This window comes from Chiloscyllium punctatum, chromosome 10 (assembly GCF_047496795.1).
Source record: "Chiloscyllium punctatum isolate Juve2018m chromosome 10, sChiPun1.3, whole genome shotgun sequence".
Lineage (NCBI taxonomy): Eukaryota > Metazoa > Chordata > Chondrichthyes > Orectolobiformes > Hemiscylliidae > Chiloscyllium > Chiloscyllium punctatum.
The window spans coordinates 117,904,605-117,923,670 of NC_092748.1; the positions used below are offsets into that span (position 1 = coordinate 117,904,605).

Genomic DNA, 19,066 nt, shown 5'->3' on the forward strand with positions numbered 1-19,066 from the left:
AACTGACAGACATCTGACAGTGCAGCAGTCCGTCAACATTCTACTCATGTCAATCTGGATTTTTCTACTGAAGCCCCTGATGGGTGGGTGCTGCCCACTGTGTCAGATTGAACAGCATTAACTCAGCCCGAATGCCATCAGAAAGCCAGTCTGCACACACACAGACAACCATCCTCCACTTCTCTTAATGAACAGTCACACAGCAAACAACAAAGGGGCCTGGGCAAAACAATCGGAGGTGCCAGTCTACACGAAGGGGGGGGGGGGGGGGAGGGGTGGGGGGGGAGGGGTGGGGGGGGAGGGGGGGGAGGGGTGGGGGGGGAGGGGTGGGGGGGGGGAGAGTGGGGAGGGGGGGGTGGGGATGGGGGGAGAGGGGGGAGTGGAGTGGGGAGGGGGGGATGGGGAGTGGGGAGGGGGGGATGGGGAGTGGGGAGGGGGGGATGGGGAGTGGGGAGGGGGGGATGGGGAGTGGGGAGGGGGGGATGGGGAGAGGGGAGGGGGGGATGGGGAGAGGGGAGGGGGGGATGGGGAGAGGGGAGGGGGGGATGGGGAGAGGGGAGGGGGGGATGGGGAGAGGGGAGGGGGGGATGGGGAGAGGGGAGGGGGTGGGGGAGAGTGGAGAGGGTGGAGGGGAGGGGGTGGGGGAGAGTGGAGAGGGTGGGGGGGAGGGGGTGGGGATGGGGAGAGGGGGTGGGGATGGGGAGAGGGGGAGGGGATGGGGAGAGGGGGAGAGGGTGGGGATGGGGGGAGGGGGAGAGGGTGGGGATGGGGGGAGGGGGGAGTGGAGTGAGGGGGGAGTGGAGTGAGGGGGGAGGGGGAGAGGAGGAGAGGAGGAGAGGGGGAGAGGGGGAGGGGGGGAGGGGGGAGGGGGGGAGGGGGGAGGGGGGGAGGGGGGAGGGGGGAGTGGGGGAGGGGGGAGGGGGGAGGGGGAGAGGGGGGAGGGGGGGAGAGGGGAGAGGGGGGGGAGAGGGGGGAGGGGGAGGGAGGGAGGGGGAGGGGGAGAGGGGGGAGGGAGGGAGGGGGAGGGGGGAGTGGAGAGGGTGGGGGGAGGGGGAGAGGGTGGGGAGGGGGAGAGGGTGGGGAGGGGGAGGGGGGAGTGGAGTGGGGGGGGTGAGGGGGAGGGGGTGGGGAGGGGGAGGGGGGAGTGGAGTGGGGGGGGGGTGAGGGGGAGGGGGTGGGGAGGGGGAGAGGGTGGGGAGGGGGAGGGGGGGGAGGGGGGAGTGGAGTGGGGGGGGGGGGTGAGGGGGAGGGGGGAGTGGAGGGAGGGGGAGGTGGGGATGGTGTCCGGCTGCTGGCCCTCACCTCGCTCCTTCTTGCCCATCGTCCTCCGCTGTCATGAATGAGGCATGCGCAGACGCTGTCGAGGCTAGTGCGCATGTCAGAACCCGGCGCGGTGATTCGATGGGCGGCGCGCGTGCGCACAATGATTTTGCTCCTGGCCCCTGTAAACCGCTCAGTGACAGCAGGGGGCGCTGTGCTCATGATGTGGAGGTGCTGATGTTGGACTGGGGAAGACATGGTTAAAAATCACACAATACCAGATATACTCCAACAGATGGCTTTAGGAGCACTGCTTCTTCATATGGTCGTTGGAGTACACAATGTTGTGTGATTTTTAACTTTGTACTGTGGTCTCTGTCTGTCTGCAATTGAAATTGAGTATCTGGACTAGTGGTGCTGGAAGAGCACAGCAGTTCAGGCAGCATCCAACGAGCAGCGAAATCAATGTTTCGGGCAAAAGCCCTTCATCAGGAATAAAGGCAGTGAGCCTGAAGCGTGAAGAGACAAGCTAGAGGAGGGTGGGGGTGGGGAGAGAGTAGCATAGAGTACAATGGGTGAGTGGGGGAGGAGATGAAGGTGATAGGTCAGGGAGGAGAGGGTGGAGTGGATAGCTGGAAAAGGAGATAGGCAGGTAGGACAAGTCCGGACAAGTCATGGGAACAGTGCTGAGCTGGAAGTTTGAAACTAGGATGAGGTGGGGGAAGGGGAAATGAGGAAACTGTTGAAGTCCACATTGATGTCCTAGGGTTGAAGTGTTCCGAGGTGGAAAATGAGGCGTTCTTCCTCGAGGCGTCTGGTGGTGAGGGAGCGGCGGTGAAGGAGGCCCAGGGCCTCCATGTCCTCAGCAGAGTGGGAGGGGGAGTTGAAATGTTGGGCCACGGGGCGGTGTGGTTGATTGGTGCGGGTGTCCCGGAGATGTTCCCGAAAGCGCTCTGCTAGGAGGCGCCCAGTCTCCCCAATGTAGAGGAGACCGCATCGGGCGCAACAGATACAATAAATGATATTAGTGGATGTGCAGGTAAAACTTTGATGGATGTGGAAGGCTCCTTTAGGGCCTTGGATAGAGGTGAGGGAGGAGGTGTGGGCGCAGGTTTTGCAATTCCTGCAGTGGCAGAGGAAGGTTCCAGGACGGGAGGGTGGGTTGTAGGGGGGCATGGACCTGACCAGGTAGTCACGGAGGGAACGGTCTTTGCGGAAGGCACAAAGGGGTGGGGAGGGAAATATATCCCTGGTGGTGGAGTCAGTTTGGAGGTGGCGGAAATGTCGGCGGATGATTTGGTTTATGTGAAGGTTGGTAGGGTGGAAGGTGAGCACTAGGAGCGTTCTGTCCTTGTTACGGTTGGAGTGGTGGGGTCTGAGGGCAGAGGTGCAGGATGTGGACGAGATGCGTTGGAGGGCATGTTTAACCACGTGGGAAGGGAATACAGGATGGCATTTTTGCAAGAGGTAGGGTGGGAAGAGGTGTAATCCAGGTAGCTGTGGGAGTCAGTGGGTTTGTAAAAAATGTCAGTGTCAAGTCGGTCGTCATTAATGGAGATGGAGAGGTCCAGGAAGGGGAGGGAGGTGTCAGAGATGGTCCAGGTAAATTTAAGGTCAGGGTGGAATGTGTTGGTGAAGTTGATGAATTGCTCAACCTCTCGCAGGAGCACGAGGTGGCGCCAATGCAGTCATCAATGTAGCGGACGAAGAGATGGGGAGTAGTGCCGGTGTAATTACGGAAGATGGACTGTTCTACGTAGCCAACAAAGAGACAGGCATAGCTGGGGCCCATACAGGTGCCCATGGCTACGCCTTTGGTCTGGAGGAAGTGGGAGGATTCGAAGGAGAAACTGTTAAGCGTGAAGACCAGTTCTGCCAAACGAATGAGAGTTTCGGGGGAGGGTACTGTTGGGGATGTCGGGAGAGGAAGAAACAGAGGGCTTGGAGGCCCTGGTCATGGCGGATGGAGGTGTAGAGGGATTGGATATCCATGGTGAAGATGAGACGTTGGGGGCCGGGGAAACGGAGGTCTTAGAGGAGGTGGAGGGCATGGGTAGTGTCTTGAACATATGTGGGGAGTTCCTGGACTAGGGGGGATTGGACAGTGTCGAGGTAGGTAGAGATGAATTCAGTGGGGCAGGAGCATGCTGAGACAATGGGTCAGCCAGGGTGGTCAGGCTTGTGGATCTTAATTGAGTAAGTCAATCCAGGTCCAGGTGGAGGTCAGAGATCCCCTCACTGATATCTCATTGAAATACAGGGAGACTTAATACTGGTGTCATGGGCAATATTTACCTTTCAGTTCCCTCAAAAAGCTGTCAGCCTCACCATTGCAATATTGTTTTGTAAAACCAGGCAAAAATGAGGACTGCAGATGCGAGAAACCAGAGTAGAGATCAGAGTGGTGCTGGAAAAGCACAGCAGGTCAGGCAGCATCCGAGCAGGAAAATCAATGGTTCAGGCAAAAGCCCTTAATATCCCTGGTGGTGGAGTCCGTTTGGAGGTGGCGGAAATGTCGGCGGATGATTTGGTTTATGCGAAGGTTGGTAGGGTGGAAGGTGAGCACCGGGGGGGTTCTGTCCTTGTTATGGTTGGAGGGGTGGGGTCTGAGGGTGGAGGTGCAGGATGTGGACAAGATGCGTTGGAGGGAATCTTTAACTATGTGGGAAGGGAAATTGCGGTCTCTAAAGAAGGAGGCCATCTGGTGTGTTCTGTGGTGGAATGGAGGCAGGGAGCCTGCAGGGTGGAGAGATAAATTGTGGGGGGGGGGGGGGGGGGCGGTGGAGGGAGGGGGGTGGCTGACTAGGGAGAAAGTAACAAAGAGTACAGTAGGTGAATGGGGGTGGGGATGAAGGTGATAGGTCAGAGAGGAGGGTGGGGGTTTCAATGCATAGTTGAAAAGCTTCAGGGCACAGGAGTTGACCTGGGGGTTGCAGTGAGAGAGAGTCTCACTGAGATTCTTGTGGAGAGAGGAGGGGAACTTCTTCAAGATAGGCATCCTTGCAAGAGGACTCGCAGTAAGGTTAAGGTCAACTGGGCAAAAGCGAGGACTAAAACCATCAGGTCTCCTTTATTATAATAGGGGCTACCCTTTGGATATAAAGTGCATTCGGAAGGGGTGCAGTCATGAAAAGATAGTGCAGAATTAATAGTCTTTTTAAAACACCAGGATTGTAAAGTGAAATGAGGCTCTAATGTTGCTGATTAGCTGATATCACATAACTCACCTATTACAAAAAAAAGTGTTCCATCTTTTTTAGGATGTTTTAACATCTAATTGACCCTTTGTAAATCCTTCATTTCAGCAGGGAGATAATATTGAAACCACACAAAAAATGCTGGAGAAACTCAGCTGGTCTGGCAGCATCTCTGAAAACAAACAAATAGTGGGAAAATGTTTTTTTTAATACATCTGACTTTCTCCAGCGTTCTGTTTGTTTCAGATTTCCAGCATCTTCAGTATTGTGCTTTTATTAATGGTTATACTGAACTTGTCTCAATTAACCTCAGCTAGTGTAGTGTTCCAAACTTCAGCAATAATTGGACAGAGTGCAGAAGAGATTTCAAGGAATGTGGCCAGGGATGAAAAACTTCTCAGATGAGGAACGATTGGAGAAGTTAAGACTGTTTGCCTTGGAGAACAGAAAGCTAACAAGAGATTTACTACCAAAGTCCAAAGATGTACAAGCTGTGGGAAAAGCAGTGTTACAGGAATAGGTTAGGGTCCTCTTCAGAGGATCTGTGTGGACTTGATGGGCTGAATGGACTGCTTCCACACTGTATGGATTCTATTATTTGACGACTTAGAAAGTCTGGAAAAAACGTCCAACCAATGTTATGATGTGTGGTAGCACATCATAAAATCCCAGTGGGGGAGCAGGCCATTCAGCCTATCAAGTCCATACCAACCCTCTCAACAGCATCCTACTATTGCCCTACTCTTTAACTCTACATTTTCCATGGCCAATCGACCTAACCTGCACATCTTTGGACTGTGGGAGGAAACCAGACCACCTAGAGGAAATCCATGCAGAAACAGAGAGAACGTGCAAACTCCACACAAACAGTTGCCTGAGGGTGGAATCAAATGTGGGTCCCTGGTGCTGTGAATCAGCAATGTTAACTGTGCCACCATGTCACACATAGGCTCCAGGTTTCAGAAATCACTGTCACACACAAATTTCAGAGGTTTGCACACCAAAACATGTCAGTTCCCAATTCTACTATGATGTGGAGGTATCAGTGACAGAAGTCAGATGACACGAGGTTACAGTCCAATTGGTTTATTTGAAATCTCCAATTTCAAATAAGCCTGTTGGACTATAACATGGTGTCGTCTGACTTCTGATGTTGCTCAATTGTATTAGGTTCATGAATACGGAGGAGTAAGATTTTAAAGTGGTTTACAAAAAACGTAAATGAGAATGTGCAGTTTGGGACTGGAATGCCTTGAAATGTAGTGGAAGCAGGATCCATCGGGTCATTCAAGAGGGCATTGGATAATTATTTAAATGGAATCAATGTACAGGGTTACAGGGATCAGGTGTAATTGGCATGAAATCAAGACACTCAGCCAGTGCAGATATTGTGGACTGAATGGTTTCCTTCTGCAAAGTAATGTTTCTGTGATCATTGTCCAGCGTCATCTCGCTGTTAATAAAACTAAACAAAGCGGACAGAGTGAGGGGAGCTCTCCCTTGCCACCTTCTTTAAAGAATTGCTTGTAGCTGTAGTAGAGGTAACTATGGTGTTACCATTGACCCAGAAAACTCCTGTTCCAGGGAAGTGCATCAAATATTGAGAAAACACACGTGTGTGTGGAACTCGCTTCATTGGAAGCAATGCAAAGGTCAGAATCATGGGTTAAAGAAATGAATGCAAGAGGATATTTTCTGCTCAGTTGGGTGAGTTTGTTTGGGTACAACTTGTCCCTTTAGAGTATTTAGTTGAGTGAGATTCATGGTCATTTCTGGTCTTTTAGGGTTTGGAGTGACTTTTCACTTAAAGTCTTCTATTCCTTGCCTCATGAATTATGCAACTGGGCTCTTTGATGTCTTTGTTGGAGAATGGAACAGCAGGAGGGGCAAAAGTGTTTGCCATTGCCAGAACCATATTGCTTTCACACCATATATGAAATCTAGCTGCAGACCACCTCACATGTTGCAAGTGTGATGAAAGGAGTTTCATTTATATATTAATGTATTTTGTTTGTAAGACTTGGATTTTGAACTAGTGACATATGGGTGCTGGTCTACTTTTTCAAGTAATTTACAATTAACTCGGTTAATCTTTCTGGACCCATTATTTTTAATTCTAAAGTGTTAATGGAAGATTGATATTGTGGAGATTCATTACAACTAGAAAAAGAAACATCAAGACATTAGCTTAACAGAGTTTAAGGTGAGCACTTTTTAAAAAACACTTAAAATCTTTTGGACAGTTCAAAGGAGGGTGGGGGCATTTAAGAGTCAAGCACATTGCTGGAGTCACATGTAGACCAGACCACGTAAGGGAAGCAGTTTTCTTCCAGCAAGTGCACCAGGTTGGTCTTTGCAATAATCAACAAGGGTTTTGTGTTATCATTAGTCTCTTAATTTGAGATTTTTTAAATCAAATTCAAACTTCACCATTTTCTGTGGCCTAGTAGTATTACTGCAAGACACCGACTCCCCACTAACTGTGCTTAGTTGTTATTATCGACACATGATCTGAAGGAACGTTCGCTCGCTCACGCACTTTCGCATGCAGGGATGTGGAGCTGTTGGTAGCTGGGATGGTCGAGAGAAGGGCAGATACAGGAGGTGATGAGACCAGACACAGCCAGCCTGGGACAGCAGAAAACTCTTCTGGATTTGAGAACAAGGACATGAGCAGTCAGATTTTAAAGGATTTTAAATACAATTTTAATTTCCTAGCAAGTTGACCAATGTGACTAAACGGTCATTTAAAATCTAAGTTTTTGAATTTACACTAATGAACAAAAGATTGAACTTTTGTGACAAGCCCTCTTTCGGCTGTATTAATCAAACTGCACCCAAATGGATTAGGAAATACCCTTTAAAGCAAATTTATATATATTTTTAAATGTTGCCCGATGACAAGAGCTCATGGCACATTTTACGTTCCAGATGTAAATATGCTTAGGCAAACAGTTGAGGAAACAAACTCCACTTGACAAAATAAGCTTTGAGCATTAAACAGAAGATGTAGCCCAAGGCTGCAATATTGTGCTGAACAGCCCGAGCAAACAGGAAACACAATTGGTTGTGTGTAGCAGCCTGTGTTGAGTGCAGTCTTTAGATTTTAGCTTGGTAATGCTGCTGCAGGTGACTGACAGGGATTCCAGAAGCTCAACAGGCAGGCAATGCATCAACATTTCAGACAGGAAAAGTGGTGCCACAGACACAATTCTTAAAGTTTGCTTGGAATTCCAATATTCAAATTGCATTAAGGAGTGATCTGTATAAAAATATATTAATTAGGAGCAGGAGTTAGCTAGTAGCTGAACCTGCTCCCTATTTAACAGCATCACGGCTGATCTGGTTATTCTACATTCCCACCTATCCACTTTTTATCAAGAGTATGTCCACCTCTGTCTTACAATGATTCTGCTCCCATTGCTTTTTAAGGTAGAGAGTTCAAATGTCTTAGGCCTCTCAGAAAAATAAGTTTGTTTCTTCTCAGTTTGAACAACCCCTCATTTTTGTGACCCCCAGTTCTGATTTTTTCCCACAAAATCCTTTCCACATCAATCCTGTGTCAAAATACATCAGGATCTTATATGTTTCAATCAATTCTTATTCTTCTAAACTTCAGTAGATACAAGGCGAGTCTGCCCAACTTTTCCTCAAGACAAATGATCCATTTCAAATATTGTCTGGTAAACCTTTTTTAACCCCTTTCCAATGCATAGAATCCCCAGTGTGGAAACAGGCCCTTTGGCCCAATAAGTCCACACCAACCCTCCGAAGCGTAACCCACCCAAACCCATTCCCCTACGTTTACCTCTGACTAATGCACCTAAACTACACATTCCTGAACACTATGGACAATTGAGCATAGCCAATCCACCTAACCTGCACATCTTTGGATTGTGGGAGGAAACCGGAGCACCCAGAGGAAACCCACGCAGACACGGGGAGAATGTGCAAACTCCACACAGTCACCCAAGGCTGGATTCGAACCCAGATTCTGGATTAGTGGTGCTGGAAGAGCACAGCAGTTCAGGCAGCATCCAAGGAGCTTGGATGCTGCCTGAACTGCTGTGCTCTTCCAGCATCTGCAGTCATTGTTTTTACCTCTGGATTCGAACCCAGGTCCCTGGTGTTGTGAAGCAGTGCTAACCACTGAGCCACCATGCCACCCTTAGATCCTTTACTCAATAAGTAAACCAGCACCACACATGATGCTCTCAATGTGGTCTCACCAACACCCTGAACAAGTGTAACATAACCTCCTTATTTCGATTCCCCTCTAAATAAACTAACAATTTATTAACTAATTACTAGTGTACTTGTACCTGCAGACTTCAGACTTCTCACTTTTTGGGATTCATACACTTAGATTTCACAATTCCCCTGCAATCTCTCATTATTTAGGTAGTAAGCTTTCTGTTTCACCTGCCGAAACAGCCAATTTCAGTGTCCCACATTATACTTTATTTGTTACATCTTTGCTCATTCACTTAACATCTCAAAATCTCTTTGTAATCTGCTCACATTCTTTTCACATCTCTACTTGACTTTGTGTCAATTTCACAACCTTATTTCCAATCACACATGGGTATTGAGGGTTAAGGAACAAAGATGGGTAGATGAGATTCAGGTAGAGATCTAACAATATCAAGTAACCCCTTTTGCAGTCAACTAGAACTGGAAGGTGGTGCCATCAGCCGACATTTTCTGTTAGAAGCTTAGGTTTAAATGAATTAACAGAGATCAAATGCATAGAACTGTGAAATAAATAGTTTTATTAATGCTCTGCAAAGTGCTAAATACCGTGGACTCTCCTTGACCCCGTCAGGGTTCCAGTTTGGAGCAGTAGCCTGCACACTTTGACCAACAGCATGGACTAACATGAAAGGCAATCTCCTGTGTACTAGTCCCATTGAACTCATGCAGAATCAGATTGCAACGAAAATGCGTACCACCAATATACAGATTTCATAGAAACAAGATTATTGGTAACAAACCAAATATAAACATGGCTTTCTTTTACAATAGGTACAAAGAACCAATAAAAGCAGTGAAAGTAAATACATCGGGAATCATTACAAATAAAACAGTTTATACACCTGTACAATTAAGAAATGTAATACAGTCATAACGTTCAGCCAGCAGAAAAGTCTGGCTATACAATGAACATGGAGTTTAAACAGAGTGGCGTTAGACAGCTGATCATACAGTGCATTCAATACCACCCTGTATCTGGACCATCTCATTTATCCTAGCATATTGTCAATGGAAAAGGATTTGGAAGAGCCTGACTTCTATTTCCAAGTTCATTAGGCAAAACCTGTATCAACCCTCAAAATTAAAAAAGAGATTACTGTAAGCAATGACCTTATTCTAAACAAGGGTCGCAAATTCCTCTCTCCGCTAATTTAACGGAGGCGTTTAAGTTAAACAGCCATTAATCTTTGCATGTGGAGATCACTCAGGAATTTCAAAACACATTCTCTCACATTTATCTATATATTTATAAATTGTTCTGTTGCATTGATTAATGGCCTTCAGATTGGATATGTTCTCTCCCTCTCTCCTTATGCCAGATTCACATTGTGCCTCCAACTGGGGCTAATTACTAACCTCTTGCTCTCAGCCACAAAGCAAAGTGCCATTCTCCAATGCATTTTGAAATTTAAATGTTTAAGTTAAACGTTACGTGGGGTGGGGGAGAAAGCAAGTGAAGGAAGCATTCAAAAGGGGTGTCTGATAAAGGAGAGAGAAAACGGACCTGGTGACTGAAATGCTGAGCAGAGGAAATTCCCTGCCCACAATCCACCTCAATCACATCTGAGCCAATGAGCACTTTCATTTCCTGCTGTATACCTAGATCGTACAATCTTTAAGGCCTATGGGTTGGACACAATGTGAGGCATTGTGAATGTCAGTACCTTTTACTACAGAGGTAGAAACAAATCTAAATGATTTGAACTTGCCATCCTATAAAATACAGCTTCAATCTATTTAAAAATGTTCTGAGGAAGGATCAAATGTTAACTCTGATGTCTCTCAACACATGCAGCCAGACCTACTGAGCTTTTCCAGCAATTTTATTCTGAAATAAACCTTTGGCAGGAACTGATGATGCTGAAGGTTTTCTGAACAGCAGAATTGTACAAGAGAATTATACAAAACCCTGTTTCACTGAGCGTTGTCATTGAGACAATAAATCACATAATAATGTAATCACCTCGCCAGTACCAATTACACAGTCACAGCAGCAACACTTGGGAGATACACAGAGGTTAGTGAAGTATCAATGAGTTGAACTGTGACAGACCAAATAGCAAGAGAACAGGAGACATGTCACACTGAATAAGGGGTGTAGGAATGACGTGGATGAGTGTGAATGTGGAGCCCATTAGCTAACAGCCCAATTACCTCCTCAACATCTTCAAGGGAGAAGGCATGGTATGTAATGGGTGATTGGTCTGACATTCCACCCCCCTCAAACCTGTTGGTGACCTTCACTTGTAGGGAATTGAAATTGATCCCATGGTCAGCGGTCTTGAAATCAATGGTGTCACCACCTGAAGGAGCAGTGCTCTGAAAGCTAGTGCTTCCAAATAAACTTGTTGGACTATAACCTGGTGTTGTGTGATTTTACACCCCAGTCCAACACTGGCATCTCCAAGTCATTGGCTCACTTGTATCGAAAAGAAACGAGCAGCACGTTTGCCTATCGCCTCACAGCACGCGAGAATCGACACAAACATTTACATAACACCCAGCCTGAGGCAAAATCACTCAATCGCTGGATAAGACAGTAAAAGATTGGCTCCCACATACAGTCTCACATCTCAGGGCATTAGTGGCAGGTGCCTGAGGCCAGATTCCTTCAATCGAAACCCTGACGTACACTCGATGGAGGCAGCAATACTGTTGGATATGCTGCATCCGCTATTGGAAAACTACTGAGCCATTATGGTCTTTTCCAAGTAAAACTGGTGACTATCTGCTAATGCTAACCCAAATCTGCATCTGTAACTGGTCCCCTCCACACAGCTCCACATGCTTGCAAACTACACCATCAGCCAGATGACCAATAGCAAGCTGGAGATCTCAAATAAAAGTACTGCAGAAACTCAGCAGGAATGGCAGCATAAACATTGGAACTGAGGAATCACAGCAGACTTGAAACGTTAACTCTATTTCCCTTTCCACCGATACTTTCAAACTGACTGATTTTTGTTTATATTTAAACTGGTCAGCATGATACCTCTCTCTGCAGGACCTTCATACGCGCAAATCAGCTGCTGCTGTTCCTGCAGAACCGACTTACTTTCAAAAATACTTAATGGGTCGTAAGGAGCTTTGAGACATTCCAAGGTACTCAGAACTGATGCAGAAAGGGACGAAATATCAGACTCTAGTCTCACTATGAGACATATAAAAGTATCAGGAAAACATACCTATGCTCCTTCCTTAAAACGTTAACCTGTTTCATTTACAGCTACAGGGATGTATAATTTTCCTCATGTGATTTTTAAAGATTTGCCTGTGGGATATTGGTATCACTAGCTAAGCCAGCATTTAGTGCCAGTTCCTAATCTGACCAGAGGGTTATTAAAAGTCAACCCCATTGCTGTGGGTCAACAGTCACACAGGGCAAACCAGGTAACGACAGCAGATTTCCTGCTCCAAAGGAAATTAGTGAACAAGGTGGGGTTTTATAACTGACAGAGTTTTTACAGGGTCAACATTAGACTTTTTAAAAAAAACCCACAACTTTACTGAATACAAAGTTCACCATCTGTGATGAAGGGATTCATACCCATGTACCTAGAATATTTGCCTAGGTTCTCACTTACTAGTCTAGTGACATTACCACAACACCATTTGCTCCCTTTAATGTGAGGGGAGTATACATCTTCAAATATCCAATATGAAAAGCAAATTACACCTTCCCTCAAGGAGCTGTGTGCCACAACGTGGTTGTACCCTTAACTACATTTAGTACCTTTAAATGTTGGTTACCACCAATAAAGGGGTAAACAGACGTGAATCATTTTAAACCATCTTGATCTTCACAAATTAACTCTTCAGAGATTGAATGCATATGACACAGTGCCCGTATAACGGTTGTACATCTCTTGAACCTGTGAAATCCAACATGATTGAATGACATGACAGTCAGCTATTGTGGCATAATGATAGTGTCCCTACTCCTGAGCCAGAAGTCGAGATCCAAGGCCCATCTGCCCCAGGTGTCACAACTTGTCTGAACAGGTTGATTAGAGAGCATTTGACATGAAAATTGACCATTTTAACTGTGTTCCTGAAAGGCAAGGCTCAGAGTATAAACCCTCCCTATTATTCAGTAAAAATGCTGTAGGAATGGAAAAGCATCAGAATGGTGCAATAGGAAGAGTATTTGCCTGCAGTTGGATAACAGGTACAGCATAGTGCAGATAGTTTTATTCTAAATCTAACCCCATGGTGTCCCTGTCCAGGGAGTGTTTGATGGGGCAGTGTAGAGGGAGCTTTTCTGTTTATGTAACTCTGTACTGTTTAATGGAACAGTATTGTTTGAAAGAGTAGAGTAAGCTTTACTCTGCATCTCACCCTGTCCTGTCCCTGTCCTGGAAGTTTTTGATGGGATCAAGGGAGCTTTGCTTTCTGTTTATTTTTAGTTTAAGAATGTAGAGGTAGCTTTACTCAACCCTGTGTTGTCTCTGTCCTGGGAGTGTTTGATAGGGAAAGTGTAGAGGCAGCTTTACTCTGTGTCTAACCTTGTGCTCTCCCTGTTCTGGGAGTGTGTGACGGTGACAGTGTTTCAGCACTAAGGTCCAAGCATTACAGGAAAATTGGTGGTGTTTCAAATAGATTTCCCTTTGTGAAAGGCTCAACAACCAGGGGACAGAGATTGAAGTTAAAAGGCAGGGAGGTTTAGAGGTGAATGAAGGAAGAATGTTTTACAAAAGACCAAAAGAACTGCAGATGCTGGAAATCTGAAACAGTAACAGAAATTGCTGGAAAAGCTCAGCAGGTCTGGCAGCATCTGTGGAGGGAAATCAAAGTTAACGTTTCAGGTCCAGTGACTTTTCTGAAGAACACTGAAGAATGTTTTTCACCCAGAAGGTAGTGGGCATCCGAAACTCAACGCTTGAAAGGGAGATAGAGGCAAGAACCATCAAATCATCTAAGCCGCATTTAGGTGAACATTTAAATGCCATAGCATGCAAGGCTACGGGACGGCTGTGGAAAATGAGACTAGAATGGACAGGTTTTTGATGACTGGTGCAGTCAGGTCAAAGGGCCTCTTTTTACATAATAAAATTCTATGTTTCAACAAACTTAATGATCAATTTTTTTTTCAACTGGAAGGCAAAAGGATATGTTTACATTTTTCAGTGGGGTATAACCATGTCTAACAAGTTCCTAATTATCCTTGGGAAAGTGTTTGAGGTCCACCTTCATAAATTGCTGATGTGCCCTTGTCAATAAATCAGTGGAGGTTAAGGTGCTAATGGAATGGTACCTTTATCACAAGAGGATTTGAGTACAGAAGTAGTGAAAGTGAGGACTGCAGATGCTGGAGATTAGAGTCAAGGTTAGAGTTGTGCTGGAAAAGCACAGCAGATCAGGCAGCATCCGAGGAGCAGTTTCCTGCCCGAAACATTGATTTTCCTGTTCCTCGGATGCTGCCTGACCTGCTGTGCTTTTCCAGCACCATTCTAAGCTTGACTACAGGAATAGTGAAATCTTCTTTCAATTGTATCAGAGCTTGGTTAGACCATACAAGGATTACTCTCCTTATCTGAGGAAAGCAAGTAGTTGCCACAAAAGGAGTAGAGCAAAAGTTCACCAGACTTGTTCACAGAATAGCGGGACCATTCTAGGAAGAGAGATTGGGCAAACTGTGCCTATATTGTCTCGAGTTTTGGACCAAAAGCATAGATGCAAGTAAGGTGTTTCCCTGGTTGGAGAGTCTAGAGCTATAGGCTCAATTTAAGAATAAGAGGAATGCCACTTAGTCTGAGATGAGGAGAAAATGCTTAATTCAGAGGGTTGTGAACCTTTGGAATGGTTGACCACAGAGGGCTGTGGAAGCTCATGTTCAGGGCAGAGGTGAATACATTTCTGATTATCATTGGAGAATATGGTTTTGAGGATGAGGTGAGTTGATGGCATTGAAGTGTTTGATCAGCTATGACTGCACTGAATGTTGGGTAGGCTCGATGGACTGAATGATCCCTTCTCAGACTCTACTTTTCGTCATTATTTTTGTTCGAGCCTAAAGTTTAATATCTTCAAGATTTTATCATAAGGTCAGTGTACAATTGCAAATGGAATGAATGAAGGTAATACTCACTGCTCAAATTATGGTTTGGGTACCATTTCAATGGGTAAGCATCCTGCAGAGAAGGTTTATAATCAGAGGATTTCACCAGGTTTTGTAATCGTGAATACAGAACACTTTGTTCACTGCTCAGCCTATAGACAGAGTCTGGCTACAATTGGTATATCTGTGTTCCTAAATAACCAAGGTAAACCATAGTTGCTACAGGCAACATCCTAGTTACTAATCAGGGGCCCTTATTAACCAGTGAAACCTTTATAAACAGTTTGATATTAATCAGATCTTGATTAACCTCATGGTGCCAACATAACCAAGAGCCTATGACTTATTCTCTCGAAGCATTAACATTGTCAAGCATCAGTCAGCCAAACGGAAGCTCTGATTTGAGACGGGGACTAAAATAATCTTCAAAGATGCTGGAGAAATTAAAACATCACAGGAGGTTACACACAAAGACCTAATGAGGTTGTTATTACCAAACCTGGAAGAAGATCAGGTAGAATGTTGGCTTTATATGTCACCCAATTACTGTCCACTGAGTTCTGGAGTGAAGTCAAGCAGGTTTTAAACCAGCGCTGTAGCTGATCCCATCAATAGTCCTGTTAGGCAGCTTCAGTTTAACCTGACCCCAGCTGGGCAAATACTTCAGTCAGTGACAGAGACTGGATTAATCACAGGGTGGACTTAGGATAGGCTGATCTAAACAATCTACTGTCAGAAGTACTGGGATCACAGTAGACACCTCTCCAGTTTGAAGGCCAAGAATGTTAGTAGGAAAGGCAAGTGTATCAGTGAAGCACTATGACCCCTGTGGTAGACACATCATAAACTTCCTAAATGATGTTGTTCAATTAAAGCCTTGTTTCAAGTTGGCAGAGAATGAGGGAGATTTTGCACCAAGTACCAGGCAGTAGCTACCAGGAATCACTTTCTTTTTTAAAGCAGATTACATACGGCACACTTTGTTCAGGAAACATGGTTAAAAACCACCATGGTTGTTAGTACCCAAGTAAATTTGACTCTCTCCTCAGACATTCCTGCCCTGGTTGGGTTTAGGAACTGTATGTAGTCATAGGATCTCTCACCTTATTTGGTTCAGAATAGATGCTGACCATATTTTGGCAAACTGACTGGATTAAATAGGCATTGAGCAAAAGAAAATCCAATTGAAATATTAACCTGTTTTCCTCTTTGAGCTACTGTCTGATTGCTGAGTATTTCCAACATTCACTATTTGGCCACCTACAATGATCAATTATCCTCAGTGTTGGCAAGACGTTTGGTTAGACAAATGACAACTAACATCTCTACTACGTGCCTCTGTAGTACCTTTATGCTATGATGCTCCGCGTTGCTCTGCACTAATAAGATCAGAGATAAATTTCCTGCCTGTACATTAAGATCAGACACATTTACATGGCAAATCTTCCCCATGCTTGGAATGTAGTCCCACCTTCACATCCAAACACTCATTCACGTGAACCGGAAAGGAAGCACAAGGGAATAGATGAGTGAATATGAATTGTCAGAGGCATTGCATCAGTTGTGTGTTGTCGCAACAGCATTCCCTTGATGCTGTTTGACACAGCAGCTTATTCTGGGACATAACCCAGTTCTTTTGAAAGGCCATGGAATTTAAGCCAGGTTGCTAAATTGAAAGATACAGCCATAAGGAATCTGCATTTGTATAGCACTTTTATGCTTCCCAGGAGTGCTCAAGTAAAATCTGATGCTGAGCTGTTCATCGAGATATTGGAATAGGGTCTAAATGGAATGCTTTAAGGAATGAGAAATAAGGGGAAAGTTGGAGAGATTTAGGGAGGAAATTCCAGAGCTTGGGCTCCAGGCATCTGAAGTTGAGTGGATCAATATAAAAATCAGGCCAGGATTAGAGTGCAGAGCTCTGACAGGAGTGGAGGAAGTAACAGACAGGGGTCTGAGAGGTCATGGAATAGTGAGGCACAGTTTGAGTTTAAAGGGAGACAGGAAGGGAATCTTTAATGCAAATGATGGACTAGATTCCAATCATGGGATTACCACATCACGAGTAGTTCATCAAATATTCTTCCTGATTTGTTCAACCTCCACATAATGATGCATTAAGCCAGAGAATTAGAGCTGGGTAACCCAAGGCTAAAATGTAAAACCAACCGTAAAGCACTGAATTACCAAACTCATGGAGAGTGAATGCTGTTAAACTAGAACAATACTGTTTGGTAAAAACCGCATAAATTGCACAAAGCAGCTGCACAGGGTAAAGTGTCAATTAAATTCCCTTTTAAATATCGGCCCAGGACACAATATTGATCTAAGTGAAGTAAGGCTGTGTCCCAGAGAGTCAGCTCTGCTCAGTGATGGGACCTTTGAGATATTGTTCTCAGGACACGGGTGGGATTGGCTCAGTGATCCTGAGCTGTCCCAAGGCAGTCATGGGCCAGCAATGGGACTGTAGCAACCAGCAGATAACAGAGGCAGTCCAGCAGAGGGAGGGATTATAACAGCCAGATGGATCGGGAACTTGGTCCCGAGGAATGGACTAATTTATTATCAAAAACAAAAAAAAAGCCTAGATTTGAAAAATGATTCCATCTACAAAGCAATATGAAAGATCTGTAAACATTAATCGAATGACATCTATAAAAATGTGGAAGTGTAATTTGGTGGCTAATGTTTCAGCACCGTATATTCCTGAGATTAATTAAATTCGAATAACGCCTTAAACATGAAGTACTCCAAAGTTCCGAGCCACCTTACAAGCCATGGCTGGGAACATAATTTCTGGAGTGCAGGTCCAAGCTGAGGGCATCAGCATCAGTTTAATGTGAAATCATGGTCCATATAGTAGTACCTGTTTTGGCCTAAGACAGTGCTGCAGAGATTGACACATTCTCCTTGAACACAGACAACCACGCTGTGGTGTCTACTCAGACAAATATCTACTTTTGTCCAGGTACCCATTCAAAAGGATCTAATGGCAAACACAGACAGAGGCCTTACAGTGAAGGCCAATAACACATTTGGCAGGTGTAGAGATGGCCACAGACACTGCTAAATAACAGCAGGAATAATAAACTGACAAACATTTCCAGGGCAGGTTCCAAGTGCGAGAAATGAGGGAGAAACACCAGGTGCTTTGTATTCTGATTGAGGCCAGACCCTGAAAACAGTGATGTTCCCTCTGTCAATCTGCACCACTGACCATACTGACTTTATGTGGAAGTTGAAGGAGGAAGAATTGATGGTTACTCTGGGTTACACACCCAACTACAACTTTGCCCAATGGATTCAGAGTTCTATGCTGTGATAGAATACTAACAGCAGACCTGTCGGGTTGATTGGCTTCACGTTATACGAAAACATCCTGGTAGACATTCTGCAACAGGCTACCATTGCTGAAATGATTTGCATAACAGTCTATCTTCTAACATACTGCAGGTTCAACACACTTAGAGAGGCTCAGTCTCTGCTACTTACAAATGGCAAATAAATTCATACTTCTAATGGGGAGTAGAACCTGTCACACTGATCGGAAGAAGAATAAACAGGAATGGGTTATGTAATAAAGTGCTTTACCTTGAAGAACATCAGAGTACTGTGTGAATACACTGTAAAAAACCTTCTGATCATTCCCTTTGTGAGAATGCAAAAAAATCTCATTATAAATACAAATTTAAGTATAAATTACAACCTAGGAAACACCTAGAATCACCAAAATTATACATTGAAAAAGTGCAATCAGATAGAAAATAAATGCATCAGATGTTGAGGTTAGCTGCTAGTGATAGTGCACAAAAGTGTGGCGCAACAGTTCCTCTGCTGATGGCCTCTGCTTCGCCTCCACAAATATCTTTTTCAAAAAGTCCCGACTGTGGTCTGACACGTGAGGTGGCAGCTGAGGATTCGTCGGCTGAGTGGCGATCTTGAAGATGGCTGCCATGGCTTCAAACTCAGCCCATGGGGGCTTTTCAGTGAGCATCTCCACAACTGTGCAGCCAACACTCCTGCAAACGTAAAGGGGCAAAACCAAAGCCAAAACTCATACTGCTGGTCTCGGAACAGAAAGCCCAACCTCCTCAAACAAATGTAAAGAAAAGCAATGACTCCCAGAAAAAGCAGCCTGAGGTTAAAAAACCCAGGCTCGAGGAGAAAGTGAGGTCTGCAAATGCTGGAGAGTCAGAATCGAAACGTGTGGCGCGGGAAAAACACAGCAGGTCAGGCAGCATCTCAGGAGCAGGAGTCTCGACATTTTGGGCATAACCCCTTCATCAGGAACCCTGCT

General features: G+C 45.3%; 2 protein-coding genes across 2 annotated transcripts in view; both read right to left on the minus strand.

The window, feature by feature from the left end:
- Window positions 1-1,361, minus strand: part of ercc3 (excision repair cross-complementation group 3) — a 51,126-nt gene extending 49,765 nt beyond the window's left edge. The window contains exon 1 of the mRNA XM_072580033.1: window positions 1,303-1,361. Coding sequence (XP_072436134.1) covers window positions 1,303-1,321 — 19 coding nt within the window. The 5' untranslated portion in view covers window positions 1,322-1,361. The remainder of the gene's footprint in view (window positions 1-1,302) is intronic.
- Window positions 1,362-9,209: 7,848 nt separating this feature from the next.
- map3k2 (mitogen-activated protein kinase kinase kinase 2) overlaps window positions 9,210-19,066 on the minus strand; it is a 119,789-nt gene continuing 109,932 nt past the window's right edge. The window contains exon 17 of the mRNA XM_072580035.1: window positions 9,210-18,788. Within this exon, the coding sequence (XP_072436136.1) occupies window positions 18,563-18,788 (226 nt within the window). The 3' untranslated portion in view covers window positions 9,210-18,562. The remainder of the gene's footprint in view (window positions 18,789-19,066) is intronic.